We start from the raw sequence: 16,732 nt of genomic DNA, 5'->3' as shown, positions 1-16,732 counted from the left end.
TTTCTTAGTCTTTCGGTCAACAATTGCCTCTGGTTCTTCAATCAACCTTTTGTTCTCATCAATTCTCAATTCAGAGATTGGAATTATGTCGGGAACTTCTCCTGTGAACTTCCTCAAATAACACACATGAAAAGTGTTATGAATTCCATTCAGTTCTTCTGGTAGTTCGAGCTTGTAAGCTTGGTTCCCAATCCTCTGAAGAACTTTAAACGGTCCAATAAACCTTGGACTCAACTTTCCCCTTTTACCAAATCTTATAAGTCCCTTCCACGGCGAGACTTTAAGCAAAACCGAATCCCCAACCTCAAAAGTTATCGGTCTTCGCTTCTTGTCAGCATAGCTCTTTTGACGATCCTGAGCTGCTAACATTCTTTCCCTAATTATTTTCAACTTTTCAGCAGTTTGATGAACCATCTCCGGTCCCATAAACTGCTTTTCCCCAGCCTCAAGCCAACAAGACGGCGTACGACACTTCTGTCCATACAAGGCTTGGTAAGGTGCCATCTTAATGCTCGAGTGGAAACTATTATTATAGGAAAATTCTACCAACGGTAAATGTTCATCCCAATTACCTAGGAATTCCAGAGTACATGCTCTCAGCATATCTTCATGTGTTTGTATCGTTCGTTCGCTCTGACCATCAGTCTGCGGATGGTAAGTTGTACTTAAACACAACTTGGTACCCAATTCCTCTTGTAGACTTTTCCAAAATCGTGAGGTGAAACGGCTATCACGATCTGACACAATCGTTAACGGAACACCATGAAGCCTCACAATTTCCTTCACGTAAGAATTCGCAAGCTTCTCCATAGACCATTTCTCCTTGGCCGCTATGAAATGCGCACTCTTAGTGAATCGATCAACGACCACCCAAATCATGTCGTGACCATTCTTTGTTCTGGGCAGTTTAGTGACAAAATCCATAGCAATGTCTTCCCACTTACCCATAGGCACAGGTAAAGGTTCTAAACTCCCGTATGGTTTCTGATGTTGTGTCTTGACTCTCGCACAAGTCACACACTCAGCCACATACTTTGCAACATCAAGTTTCATCGTCGGCCACCAGTAGTAGGGTTTCAGGTCCCTATACATTTTAGTGCTACCCGGATGAATTGAGTACATGGTCTTGTGAGCTTCTTCCATCAGAAGATCTCTGACTCCTCCTGTCTTAGGTATCCAAATCCGATCTTGGAACACCTTCCGTCCATGACTGTTTACACCGAACACCAATGTTTTGCCCAAACGTTCCTCCTTTCTGTCATTCTTCTCAGAAGCTTCGCTCTGAGCTTTCTTTATACTTTCCAAAATAGTCGAGACAACTTCAATTCTCAACGCTCTTGGCCTTTTCCTTTCAAGATTGACTTTCCGACTGAGAGCATCAGCAACAACATTTGCTTTACCGGGGTGGTAAAGTATCTCGCAGTCGTAGTCTTTAAGTAATTCTAGCCAGCGTCGTTGCCTCATATTCAATTCCTTCTGATTAAAGAGATATTGGAGACTCTTATGATCAGTGAAAAGTTTGCACTTCGTGCCATAGAGGTAATGCCTCCATATTTTCAGAGCGAAAACTACCGCTGCCAACTCCAAATCATGAGTCGGGTAATTCTTTTCATGCTCTTTCAGCTGTCGAGACGCATATGCTATCACCTTTTCTCTTTGGGTCAAAACACAACCCAATCCAACACCAGACGCATCGCTATAGACAGCGAAGTCTTCAACTCCATCGGGTAGAGAAAGTATCGGTGCCTCGCATAGTTTCTTCTGTAGCTTCTCGAATGCTTCTTTATGCTTCTCACTCCAAGCATAAATAGCTCCTTTGTGGGTCAAAGCTGACAATGGACTAGCGATCGAAGAAAAGCCTTGGATAAACCTTCGGTAATATCCAGCTAATCCCAAAAAGCTTCGAATCTCCGTGGGACTTTTCGGTTGCTCCCACTTTGTCACAGCTTCAATCTTCGCTGGATCAACCATTATCCCTTCTTGGTTGACCACGTGACCCAAGAATTGGACTTCACGAATCCAAAAATCACATTTGGAGAACTTTGCATACAGCTTCTCCTTCTTCAAAACTTCCAACACTTCTCGCAAGTGTTTGCCATGCTCCTCCGGGCTTTTCGAGTAAATCAGAATGTCATCTATGAACACTATCACGGATTTATCAAGAAAAGGATTACAAACCCTATTCATTAAATCCATGAATGCTGCTGGAGCATTGGTCAGTCCAAACGACATAACCAAAAACTCATAGTGTCCATATCTAGTTCTGAATGCAGTCTTCTCGATATCTTGCTCTCTTACTTTTAGCTGATGATATCCTGACCTTAGATCGATCTTCGAGAAATAGCTCGAACCTTGCAATTGATCAAACAGGTCATCAATCATCGGCAACAGATATCTATTCTTTATTGTTGCCTTGTTCAGCTCTCTGTAATCAATGCACATTCTCATGCTTCCATCTTTCTTCTTCACGAATAACACCGGAGCTCCCCAGGGTGATGAACTAGGTCTAATGAAACCTTTGTCCAATAACTCCTGAAGTTGCATCATTAGCTCCTTCATCTCCGTCGGTGCTAATCGATAAGGTGCTTTTGCTATTGGCGTCGTTCCTGGCAACAAGTCAATACGGAATTCCACTTGTCGATCAGGCGGTAATCCAGGAAGATCTTCGGGAAATACTTCCGGATAATTACACACCACTGGAATATTCTGCATCACCTTCTTTTCCTTCTTAGCATCAATCACGAATGCTAAATATGATGTACACCCCTTGGTCAAACATTTTCTGGCTTTCATCAATGAAATGATTCCAGAATTCACTCTGCGTTTGTCTCCATACACCATAAACGAATCTTTCCCAGGCGGGTTTACTTTGACTATTTTCTTCTTGCATAAGATTTCGGCGTCGTTGGCGCTAAGCCAATCCATTCCCAATACGATGTCGAAACCATTAAGTTCTATAGGCAATAATACCTCGTGGAACTTATTCCCATTCAGATCAATTAAGATGTTTTTCATACGATGGCTAACAGGTACAAACTTGCCACTAGCAACTTCGACTAATAAGGCATTATCTAGTCTAACAACAGGCAAAGCTAGCTTTCTACCAAATTCATGCGATATAAAGGAGTAGTTGGCTCCAGAATCAAATAAAATTTGGGCAGGCAATTCGTTAACGAGAAAGGTACCTGAAGCGACATCAGCTTCATCTTTAGCAGCTTCCAGTGTCATCTGGAATGCTCTCGCCTTTGGCTTTGGCGGAATGTTGGGTCTAGCTGCCTCCTTCTTCTTCGGGCAGTCTCTCGACATATGACCCTCCTCACCACAACCATAGCAAACTTTCTTTGTGAGGGTACACTCATTGGCATAGTGCCCTGGCTTTCCACACTTGTAGCATGTGTTCGCCACCTCACATTTTTCATGATGCTTCTTCTTACATTTGTCGCACCATTTCGCTTCACCTCCACCTCCCCTCGAACCAGACTTCGAGAACTTGTTTTTCTTGTTGGACCCTGAAGTTCCATCGAACTTCCTTTTTTCACCAACATCTATCCTTTCCAGACCCTTTTCCTTCTGCTGGGCCTCCACATTCTTAGCTGCACGAACAGTTGTTTTCAGAGTAGTTGCCATTTTGACTGTCGGACCAAAGTCGGCAGGCAGTCCATTAGCAAACCTCTCAATCTTGGAGAGTTCCGTTGGCACTAGGTACGGAAACAACTTCATCTTCTCAGTAAATGTAGTAGCATAGTCATCTATGCTCATCTTCCCCTTCTTCAAGTTTTGGAACTCATTGTTCAGATCAATTAGATCTATCTCTGAACAATACTGCACCCTTAGCTGTTCCAAGAACTCCTCCCATGACATTTTCAGGGCTTCTCCTCGTGGCATAGTATCTGCCAACAACTTCCACCAACTTAAGACTCCAGTCTTCAGTTGTCTAATCGCAAAGACGGTCTTCTGCTTGTTGCTACAGTCGCAACTTTCAAATACCATCTCCATTTCGGAGATCCAATCCATTATCTCAACAGGCTTTGGGCTCCCAGAAAGACTTGGCGGCTTGGCGCCCAAGAAGTTCTTGTACATTCGCCCATCCTTGTTGTTTCTCCTTTCCGGATCGTTCCTTCGATCCCCTTGAGTCCCAACTTGACTCATCATGCGACTATTGTTCCCTTCCTCCGATTGCTCGGGAATTAATTCGGGTTCCTCAATAGGTATGATAGGTTCATCCCTATTATTATGCAACATTTGTCGCATATCCTCCCTTTGTTCGGCTAGCATAGCCCGAATCATGGCTTGCACTGCAGCCATTGTTATTGGTTCTGGTGCTGCTGCTACAACAGGTATTTGCTCAATCACTGGCGGTTGATTCCTGTTTTCATCCGCGTTTCCAACGCCACTCCTTGTTCTCACCATTTTTGATCTACACACCGAATAAGGTGAAATTAGATCCTTATTCACGATAGGTATTCAAATCATCCTTATCACTCCGAAACGTTTACATGCTAGTTCTAATATCGTAGACATACGCTTAGAATCCTACACACATAAGGTTTCCAGATCCGGTCGGCAACAGACCGTAGATCCGAACAAATAATATCATATATGGCAACATATAACATTTAGCACATAAAAGCATTTTAGGCAACTTTCCTAAAAATAAGCTAGTGCTTGTGTCCAAAATCCAACAGACACACATCTCAACATTCCACTTAGCATTCTAAGTTTAAGTCTAGAAATCCTACAAATTCCTAGTTCACTTAAACTAATGCTCTGATACCAACTGTAACATCCCCCTCTGGCACGTATCACAATATTGTCCGCTTTGGGCCACTCGGCACGGGGACTTCCCAGGGGGTCACCCATCCTGGTACTACTCCTGCCCAAGCACGCTTAACTGCAGAGTTCTTATGGGATCTGCTGCCCTCACGGCTTTAAAACGCGTTGTGACAAGGAAGGTATCCACACCCCTTTATAAGGAAATGTTTCGTTCTCCTTCCAAGCCGATGTGGGATCAGATCTAACCCACTTTCACCCCCCATTATAGGGTTCGACGTCCCCATCGAACACATCGACCCGTGTCCTGGCTCTGATACCATTTGTAACATCCCCCTCTGACACGTATCACAATATTGTCCGCTTTGGGCCACTCGGCACGAGGACTTCCTAGGGGGTCACCCATCCTGGTACTACTCCCGCCCGAGCACGCTTAACTGCAGAGTTCTTATGGGATCTGCTGCCCTCACGGCTTTAAAACGCGTTGTGATAGGGAAGGTATCCACACCCCTTATAAGGAATGCTTAGTTCTCCTTCCCAGCCGATGTGGGATCAGATCTAACCCACTTTCACCCCCCATTATAGGGTTCGACGTCCCCGTCGAACACATCGACCCATGCCCTAGCTCTGATACCAACTGTGACATCCCCAAAATCTCGGCCAGAAAAGACCGATTTTCATTTATGCTTTTAAATAATTTCAGAGTAAATCCTTTTGATTTGAAAGAGTTGCGGAATTTGTTCCCAAAACAAAACATGATAAAATAATATTTATCAAAGCATTTCATCAAGAGATGCATTTCATTATATAATCAAAACTCGGGATGTCATGTTCCGATACAGACCATAAAGCATAAACGATAAACATTACAAGTCATTCAACAAATATATACATATACAGACTTGTAAACAAAACAACAAGATGATCCATCCATCTTATGCCCTTGTGCCACTTCCTGTAATACAAATAAAACTGAGTGGGTCAGGCTTGGGAGCCTGGTGAGCATATAGGGTTTTCAACCCATAATAAATAAGTTATATTTAATTTCACCAACCAATCACTATCCCGATTACCCATTCCCGTTATCCTCACTTTACGTCCCTAAAACAACAACTATCTCAAGGGACCTAATCTAGGATTTTCATCGGGACGGACATCACTGCTAAGGGGTTTCCTCAACAATAGATATCCTAAAGGCAACCATGAGGGGGATAGAGTACACCGGTGAACACATCGTTCACAACACCTACAGGTTATGAACCTGCTAGCGTTCCACTGGACTGTCTAGAAAGAGTCCGTGGTCGTTATCCATACTCCGCTGAATAACTAGATCAACAACAACAACAACATCGAGGCCTCTCATCTGTTTATTACACACCAACTATCTACCCATGTTCTACCCAACATATTAGTAGATAAGAATATATTTTCATACATAGTTTAAAACCTATATATCATTTTCATTCAATATATATATATTCCATATAACAGATGAGGCATACCACATAACACGTATTTCATAGAAAGCAATTCAGATCTATGAGATGGAATAAAGTGAATATCCATTCACGCATACAATCACAAAATATACACATAGCAAGTATATCACATAAAATACTTCATAGTTACTTCTTAGAAGAAAGTAACTGCACCCACACACATATAAACCACAATTTACTTAATACACTCAAACCGCACTTGTAATGTTTATCGTTTATGCTTTATGGTCTGTATCGGAACATGACATCCCGAGTTTTGATTATATAATGAAATGCATCTCTTGATGAAATGCTTTGATAAATATTATTTTATCATGTTTTGTTTTGGGAACAAATTCCGCAACTCTTTCAAATCAAAAGGATTTACTCTGAAATTATTTAAAAGCATAAATGAAAATCGGTCTTTTCTGGCCGAGATTTTGGGGATGTCACATTTCCTCAACAGTAGATGTCCTAAAGGAAACCACGAGGGGGATAGAGTACACCGGTGAACACATCGTGCACAACACCTATATATAGGTTATGAGCCTGCTAGCGTTCCACAGGACTGTCTAGAAAGAGTCTGTGGTCGTTATCCATACTCCGCTGAATAACTAGATCAACAACAACAACATCGAGGCCTCTCATCTGTTTATCACACATCAACTATCTACCCATGTTCTATCCAACATATTAGTTGATAAATATATATATATATATATATATATATATATATATATATATATATATATATATATTTTATACACAGTTTAAAACCTGTATAGCATTCTCATTCAATACATATTCCAAACAACAGATGAGACACATACACATAACACGTATTTCATAGAGAATAAATCATATCTATGAGATAGAAGAAAGTGAATATACATTCACACATATAACAACAAAATATACACATAACATGTATTTCATATAAAATACTTCATAATTATGCGCTAGAAGAAAGTAAATACACACTCACTTGATCAGAATATGATCGGACAGCACTACGTCTTGTAGAAGTAGTATTCTTCGGTAGATCTGGATGATCTTCACAAAAACCGGGCTTCTCGTAGGCAGAGCTTCGGCTCGGGAATTGCACTTCTTGGGATCTTCGGGGCTTCGGGACTTGCTTCAGGGATCGGGAATGATACCGGGGCTTCGGGGTATAAGTTGCACGCAAAACGAGGTAAAAACGTGAGAGAAAGAAAGAAATGAGCAATAGAACTTGGCTGAACTCGACATCTATTTATAGGGGGCTGAAACCCCGAATTACGCTGGGCGTAATGTGGATAAGGTCGCTGACTCCCCCCCCCCTTTGGATAATATCGGGTATTTATAACTAAATTTAATATTTTAATTATTTAATAAACTTCAAAAATTCATATCTTCCTAATACGAACTCCGTTTTCGACGCTCTTTATATCCCCACGTAGTTGAGACTACGCTTTACAACTTTCATTTAGACTCCATCGGCTAATTTTGACTTTATTTTTATTATTTATTTTTACTAGGCCGGGACAGGAAAACTCCGTTATAAATTCATAACTTCTTCATCCGACGTCCGTTTTCGTCTGCCTTTTTATCATTTCACTACAATTAACGAGATCTTCGATTCTTGTTTAGATTGTTTCGGCTAAAAACCGCTCGGTCTCAAATCGAGTATTCAGGCTGCATACTACTAAGTCGAAACATCAGAAAATCATAACTTCGTCATATGAAGTCAGATTTGGATGATCTTTTTTTGCACACTCTTTGTTTAACGAACTCTACGACTTTCTTTTAGACCGCTAAGGCTAAATATCACTCTAACGTAAATTTTACTTTTTACGTCATTCAGCGTTGCCGGTTCTGTCGCGAAACTTCAACAGGTTATAACTCTTCGTTATAACTCGGATTTCGGCATTCTTTATATCTCCGGAATCCTTGTTTCAACAACTACATCTTCATGCAAAGATATCAGGCTTATCTCACACTTTAATTTTGATGTTTATTTTTATCCTTAATTCATTAAATTATAATAATTAAGAAAATAAACACATAAATCACATAATACTCAAATATTTCATCATTAATACTTCAAAAAGAGTTACAAGGGTTAACCTAGACTATTACATCAACAATAATGCCTAGCCTGGTAACGCAGGCGTTACAGTAAATCTGTGAACCTGCTAACAAAACACATTCCTTTACATGGTAGCACATATAACCATGTATATATCATAACTCAAAGGAAGTCATCATCATCAATGACAAAGAAGACATTGTTAGTTGTATCAAAGCTTTTTGATGAATTTTCTCCACTTGAGCAATTTCTCTTGGCATACCTAGTCTTTCCGTTCTTACATATCAAAATTCTTCCTTCTGATGATGAAGTATAATTGCTACTTTCTAGTCTTTTCTCTTCAGACAAGAGTTTGCTAGTAACATTTGCATACTTTAAGGTCTTTTTCCTGTATATCATATTGGGCTTCATATGCTCATAGGAAGATGGTAAAGATAACCTCAATGCTTTATCATTATCTTTAACATTCATAACGATAACATCTAGTTCCGACCCGATATTATTAAGAATACTTAAATGATCTAAATTTTTTGTACCTCCACTCATGCGAAGCATCTGAAATTGTTCCTTAAGATACAACTGATTGAGATGCCTTTGCATTGATACAAACACTCAATCTTTTTCCAAAGCTCCGTAACCGGTTATATTCCATACACATTTACGAGTAATCTTTGCATGACACAAACGAATTTCACTTGTTGTTCTAGAATCCAAATCATGCCATTCTTCAATATCTACTTTGTTGGTCATGCTCGACTCCTTGCTAAAAACAAGGATTGCCCCTCCCACCCTCCCCAATCATCAATGCCTTTGTGTAACCCAAATTGGATCAACACATCATTGACTTGAACTTGCTACAAACTAAAGTTGATCCTTTGATCATATTTCTCTACATAGAACTTCATAGGATTGAATTTTAAATCGTATTCATGTCTCAAAACAATATTATATACTAGAAAAATATGCACCAAACCAATAAACTAATACACCAATAAAGGATTCCCAAGAAAGAAAGAGGTAGGTCACAACGGACACACTTAAATACAAAATCTTTCCTAGCCATAACCTTCTCTGTGTATGTATATATATATATATATATATATATACATACTCGTTGCTCACATAGTATTCTATCATACAAAAAATGTCAAATAAATCCTCATTTTTAATATGGAAGCTTAGATCTAGTTACAACCATAGGGCATATTACGAACCTGCAAAGTATTGAGACACCTTGCAATATGACCAATAACAAATTCTTTCATGATGTGGAAGATCCTACAAAATCTATAACCATAAAGCATACTATAAACCTCTAAAACTATGACCTCACCTAAAACCAATACCTTTGATACCACTTGTTTGGGAAATGGCATCAAGGATCCCTAACAACCATCCCAAAGCCAATAATTGAGAATATAACTAAGCACAAAAATATATGTGGAAAACTCCAAAATCAAAGAATAAACACAGGTCTTAAAAAAGATTTAATATATGCTAAATTGTTATAATCATAGAAACTATTATCTCAAGCCTCTGACAAATTACTCCACTCTCTAAAGTTTTGGCTAACAGTGTTCTACACTCTAATACATGAGAAAGAAAAGATAAAATCAAACACTTCAAGTATATTGATTGGAGTTTTTTGGAACAAAAGCTTTAGACTCTTTTTATAAGCTCGGAGTCCACCCAAACTTTCATCCTTATATGAATGCGAGATGGAGAACCCTTCTTTCATATAGACAAACTCCACAAAGAATACGAATACATAAAATCACTGATTAACTATAAGTATGAAGATGAGAAAAGAGAGCATATGCCTCTTTTAGATAAAAAAACAAACAAACAAACACGGACGGAAGCAATCGAATACAAGTAATTTGCGTTTAGTTAAGTAGATTTCAGAGTTATCAAAAAGTGTGCAAGGGTTGAATGGTTAAAATCTTTGAAGAAGATGAGAGCATTAAGATCATCATCAACATTGTCATCAAAAACCAGTCTTGTTGTTATGGTCATCACCCTTCTGTTTTCCATCATCATCATTTTCCAAAGTACATCCAAGCTTTAGCTGTTAAACTTTTTTAAAAAATGTTCATGTTGCCCGGATGGAACAAATGTGAAACTTGTCTACTATTTTACGTCACAGCTTGCATTTGGGTAAAAGTTCGGCACTGAGTTTCCATGAGACTCCCAAAGCCATTACCAGCTACAAAAAGTGGTTTAGTCTCAAATAGATACAAACACAAGTTATTATTTTTTTTTTTTTATCAAAACTGTACATATTTGATACAGATTTTCATTTTTACTTTGAAACAAAATGTTAAGTACAATGGTTTGTCTATAACTTTATAAAATTGTCAAACACGATCATGTACATGCACTTCAACATCTCTTTGTAAGATGTACCTCCATAACTGCATCTTAACCTTCACATAAAAATTTCCCCGAAAGATACAACGAACCATGGACACAGAAAGGGCTAATGCCATTGACACACTACTAATAAGAAAGAGGCCCCGAAACCCATAAAGATTCAAGATTTTTGGTGAAGGGGAAGAAAAATCCTTTGACATCACTGTAGACTGACGTTTCAACCATTTATCTTCTAATGCTTTCAATGTCCCATCTTCCCGCATCTTTGCTATCTGAGTTGACATCTCTCCAGCCATGGGCGAACCTTTCTGGAACACCTGCAAACATAGCTAATACCTGCATCACACACATGGACACATAATTGACATATAGAATTATATATACAACACTTACAAAGCCGAAGCCATTAGTGGTGGATGCTGTTGCGATTAAAGAGAAGTGAGAACCAGGATACATAGCAAGGATTGTTTTGACATAAAGAATCTCATCGATGATTGCATCAACATTTCCATTTGTTAATGCTTTAGAGTAGGCCTCATGTGTATACAGTTCCTCAATTTTGAAGTTGAGGTTTTTAAAGACAGCTCCTCTTAAGGGTGAAGCACCTTGGAGTCCGACCTCTATCTCCTTCATTCCAATCTGTTGTATTGTTAAAAGTGAACTCAATGTTGCTGTGTAACTTGACGTGAGCACAAGCACTACAAAAACCCAAACTGTAACCACAAATCTTGATAGATTACTTTGCAGCTTCTCCCCTGAATCACCAAATTTTTGTGGGTGTTTCTTAGAAAGTTGAAGTTGATATTAATGTTTAAAAGATCAAATCTTTAAGAGTTAGTGAGCTTACTGTGGGAATAAACAATGGTCGAAAAAGCAAACCAGAGAGTTGTTCCGATTTGCTGACATGCAGAACCTTGAAATTCTTCATTTGTACGATGTTCAATAAACCAAATGACAAACCCTAAAAAGAGAAAGAAACAAGCACTTGTGATCCAAAGATCTGCACTAAGAGGATCTAGAAAGATCCAAATGCTTTTCTTGGCGTCTCGGGCTATTGTTCCAGTTCCTAGATCAGTGAAGGGCAATGTGAAGTCAACATAAAGAGATCTATTTGCTGTGATGGTTATATCCCCAATAGCAGCATCATATTCCTTAAGAGAAACTTTGTCGATTAAATCATTGTAACTACGTCCATCCTTATAAGGGTATGGAATAATCTCAATCCCTACTCCGTGGTCTAAGGCATTAAACGCAGCATTGAAAACATCCCAACAGAATCCACTCACACCCGATTCATTTGTTCTTGGATCGATAGTGAGTTGTACTAAATTCGGGAATGTGCTGAAATCTGGAACCAGAATTCTCAGCTTCTTGCCATTCGATTTTAGCTTCAAACTTTTTAAAAAGGTTGAAGTCGCATGTGCTGTTAAAAGGGTTTGAAAGATAAGCAACATCAATATCAGAAATGGAAAGAACCTGCAATCCGCCATTGGCAACACAAAATTTAAGTTTCCTGCAGCTCTTGGAACATGGTACTGCACAATATTAATAATTTTACACAGTAATTAATAATATATGATTTCCTGAAAGCTCATTGATTAACATTTGATTTTCAGTTCTGGCTGCCAAGAAATAGTTGACACTGACTACCGAATTCAGAAAAAAATATCTGGTCAGCGTTTCTTTTTTCTAAACCATTTAAGCCACCTTATTTGGTCAAAACTATCATCAATGCAAACCTGCCAGATAGATGGGACAGATGGATGTGGTAGCGGATACAAATTAGAAAGAACAGTTAACATTATAATTAAGAAAGGGTTTTAATTATATTATTATTTATGATATGACAAACAATTTCATCCTCCTAAACATTCCCAATCTCGGACAAGTTCACCTTTCTGGAGTCGATGAGACATAATCTCTTCAGGCATTTTGTCCAACACTTATTGTGCGTCTTTGAACAGCCAAGAACAAAAGAAAGACGACGTCTGTGGAACAACGCCATTTGCAGACTTCGACAGTCACACTCACATAAAACAAAGCATGACAAACTTTCAGGCTCAACAAATGTAAGGATGAGCATTTGGACTAGGGAACCAGCCGGAATCGGTACCGGAACCGAAACCGGATAGAACCGATCGGGCCGTTACCAGGACGATATTCTTGTGAATTTTTGGAACCGGAAACCGGTGGAAACGACAAAAACCATTAGAACCGTATATTGTTATTTCTCGAGGACCGGTTACAACATTGAAGACACGACAAAAACCGGTAGGAACCGGGAATCGGTAGAACCGGAACCGACAGAACCGGCGGTTCGGTTCTTAATTTCGGCCGACTTCGGTTCCCGGGCCGGGTCTGGTTCGGGCCGGTTCCTTTGCTCATCCCTAAACAAATGTGTTGTTAAAGATGAATAACATATTTAAAAAAAAATAATTATGATAGTAAATGTAAAAATATTTTGTTTTTGATTTGAAACTCTTAAAATAATAAATTTTAAATTCACAACATTTTAAATTTTCAGTAGGATGAGATGTACTATAATAAATGATGATATAAAATCATTTGAAGCCCTAAGGCTTGAGGAAATGGACACGCCACCCTTTTCGCCAAACAAGTCACTAACAAATCAAACACCACCCCTTCGGATTCAGTAAGGGAGGTGTTAAGAATTTGTCGCCAAGCAAGTAGACAGAGGAAAGAAGAGTGAGAAGATGTATTGGTTGATTATAATTGATTTATAACTATTGTTTTCTTCTTTTTTTTTCATTATTTTTCCTTCAAAATAAACCCTTTTAATTTAACATACCATAAGAAAGCAAAAATAATGTGACACTCAGGCAAGGTGCTAATAGTGCTACTGCTCCCATTAACCTAAATGATCATATAATAGAAAACAGTATTATAAAATCTAATGATTTAACACAATACAATATAAAATCCAAAAAATCAGATAGAAATATTAATAACACACAATAATATGATATACTTTTAATGGATAGTACAATACAAAGAAAATGATATCCGTGGTGTACCCCATCATCTGGACCCAAGCTAAAAAATCAAGAGAAGGTGCCCACATCTTGGACCATAGAGCCGAGTTGCAGCTGAATTGTTATAGAGCCGAGTTGCAGCTGAATTGTTATCTTAGGTCCGGAGGATGTGGTGTCATCTTTACGTCACTTTTATTTGCCACATAAGCTCCATTTCACTAGCACCTCATTTTTACCATAAAATCAATGTTTTTTTTTTCCACACAAGGAATGGGTATCATGATATACATAATTATTATTTTTAAAATTTTAACAATTCGATTTGAATAAAAGACTTCAATTTCATTACTTTAAAATAATAATAATAATATTAATAACATGGCATTAAAAAAAACCCCTAAGAACTTAGAAAACAAAAATAACATGAAATTTAAAAACCTAAAAAATTAAAACAAACACAACAAACGCTTAGATAAACAACTAAAAAATATAATGTTTCCTAAGATCAGTTTTGATCGCCAAACCAATGGCATCGTCCTCACCAGCCAAGTTACTTGTGTCGTATATTAATAATTTCATGTCACTATTTCTTTATTTCCTACGCTCTTTTTCGGAAGCAACGTGCAAAAGTTTGTTAATTCTTGCATTTAGACCCTTCACTTCGTTCCCCACCACTTTCAAGTCATCTGAATCATTTGCTTTGTCTTTGTGTTTGCTTTGTCCCTTCAAATTTTGTCGCGAAGGTAGTGTAACTTGAACGGTTTCATCATCGTTGAGGTCGATTCCAACACGAGCATCCAATGTAGTGTATTAGGATTTGAATGTTCTTGAGCGTTTTGAACCACCATTGATATGTTCGTCGAATGTTTTGGTCTTTTTCCATTTTTCAATATCTTTCATGAAATTCCAAAAGTAAACAAACTTGAAAGCCTTCTTGTTTTCTTTTTTGTAGACTTTTAAAGTTTTCTTCAAAATCACATCATTACTTTCTCCACTTCGCAATTGATATTGAATGTTGTTATATAAATCATTAAACAACATGACTTCCTTGTTTGTCTTCCCGTGTTTAATGCACTTGGTCTTTTATACGATACTCTCCCAGCTTCATTCCTTCGTGGAACCTGTTTGTAACTCGCCTAAAAATGGTAATGGTTTTGGTCTTTGGTAACTTTTGGATCCTCTGAAACATACATATGCTAATATCATCACTTCTATGGGTTCCCATGCTTTACACATACACTTGCCTTTTCTTTTGTTAGGTGCTTCGGTGAGTTGCATTTCTTGAATGAAATTAGGTTTGGAATTGAACTCGATTTGAGTTTCTCGAATAAATTCGGGTTGAGATTGAGAAAAAAATTGAAGGGATTAAATTTGGTCTCATTGGACTTGTGATTGTGATTGTGTGTATTGTTGTTGATATGGTTGCGGATAATATAATAAATATATTAATTTATTATCTATACATACCTTAAAATACATCAAAATTGATTTTCCTGGTCTTCTATAAAAAAGAGGGTGCCCAAATGTTTTGATGTTTGCGGTTTTCTAAACAATAAAAAGTCTTCAAGCAAAACGTTTTCCGTCCACATACATAAGTGGCCAATAAGAGCTTTTAGAGAAAAAAACACCACCTTAATCATAGAAGATTGTATCTTTGAATGATTAACATAACATCTCTAAACATAAATCATCTTTCTAGACCTCATGAACTATCTCTCCCCTCATCGCTCTTTTTTCTTTTGTTTTTCTACATGACATTCATAGATGTCAGGTCTAGACCGTGTCAAGATAAGACCAGTCGTAGGCTTTTTTCAAAACCAACCTTAAAAGGGAATGATTATTTTCTTTCACCCCTTTAAGCCAACCAATCACCTTGTTTATAATATCAACTCCATGCCATCAATTATTTTTCTTTTTTTTTTCTTCATAAAAGTCATTTGAAGTTTCACTAAGAGCATCTCCTATCTAGCTCCATATAATATACTATTTTCCATTCCATTTTTGCCTCTATTCCTTACCAACCCTATTTTATTTCTCACTCCGTTTTAGGGGAACTAAATAGTGTTACTCAATATTTGGAGTACACTTTTTATTTGCCCCATAATGGAGTGGAAGTTTCAATCTATGGAGTCAATTGCGGCGTTATAGTGGTGCTATAGTGGCGTTATAGTGGTTAACGGAGGTAAAGAACTATGATTTTCAAAATAGCGGTTTGTAATAGTGGTGGCGCTATTAACACCGCGATTTACCCATATTTACCGCGATTATGGTCACCGCTATAGCGATGCTAAAACCGCTATTTGAATAAATTTTATTAGGCTATTTTACATAAAAAAAATATTTTTTTGTGTGATTCCATTGAATAAAATTGTTTTTTCTTAGCTCAAGCCAAAACTTTTGTGCCATTCTATTGAATAAAATTATGAGTATGTGACTATGATGACTTCCATCGACACCATGTATGTGTTGTATGATTAATTGCCAAATTTGTTTAATCATTTTATTTTCTAATTTTGTTTATGTTAAAGTGTGATAAAATATGAAGTATTGCTTATTTTTTCTTGCTGATTATGTTAACTAATTAACTATATTGGGTAGAACTTTGAAGTATGATTAACTAATTAACACTTTAACATATATATATATATATATATATATATATATATATATATATATATATATATATATATATATATATATATATATATAAACGCCACTACAAAAAAAAAAATACCCTTTAATGACACGCGAACAATGACACACATTGATTTACGATACACATTTTTTGTGTGTCCTAAAAATAATGTCAGCCTTCCAAATTTTGAAGGATAGAAGACACGCATTTGTGTGTGCATTAAAATTATTGTCCCACAAGAAAAATTACAAACACGGAGGGCGCTTATTTTAAAATTATTCTCATTTTGAAATACCCCGCTTCAAGATATCCCTTCACTATCTTCTTTCCTTCTCTCTATAAACCCTAATCACCATACCATCTCTGCTTCAAGGCATATACGTGACCTTATATTTCTCCACCGCCTTCAACATGT

General features: G+C 37.6%; 1 protein-coding gene across 1 annotated transcript; it reads right to left on the bottom strand.

The window, feature by feature from the left end:
- Positions 1 to 10,598: 10,598 nt before the first annotated feature.
- Positions 10,599 to 12,321, bottom strand: LOC145077151 (glutamate receptor 1.3-like). Its single transcript, XM_079022924.1, has 3 exons — positions 11,537 to 12,321; positions 11,083 to 11,444; positions 10,599 to 11,006 (listed from the first exon to the last, which is right to left on the bottom strand). The coding sequence occupies exons 1-3, from the start codon at positions 12,177 to 12,179 to the stop codon at positions 10,674 to 10,676; spliced, it is 1,338 nt and encodes a 445-aa protein (XP_078879050.1). The 5' UTR covers positions 12,180 to 12,321; the 3' UTR covers positions 10,599 to 10,673.
- Positions 12,322 to 16,732: the final 4,411 nt, after the last annotated feature.

This window comes from Lactuca serriola, chromosome 9 (assembly GCF_051521515.1).
Source record: "Lactuca serriola cultivar US96UC23 chromosome 9, Lser_US96UC23_V15, whole genome shotgun sequence".
Lineage (NCBI taxonomy): Eukaryota > Viridiplantae > Streptophyta > Magnoliopsida > Asterales > Asteraceae > Lactuca > Lactuca serriola.
This window is presented reverse-complemented; position numbering and strand designations above follow the sequence as displayed.

Bases quoted from the DNA above. Each gene is read 5' to 3' on its own strand.
- LOC145077151 (XM_079022924.1), bottom strand. From the start codon at position 12,179: ATGGCGGATTGCAGGTTCTTTCCATTTCTGATATTGATGTTGCTTATC. The intron at 11,445-11,536 runs GTAAGCTCACTA...TTGGTGATTCAG, and splicing joins GACCATTGTTTATTCCCACA to GGGAGAAGCTGCAAAGTAAT. The intron at 11,007-11,082 runs GTAAGTGTTGTA...CTATGTTTGCAG, and splicing joins CCACTAATGGCTTCGGCTTT to GTGTTCCAGAAAGGTTCGCC.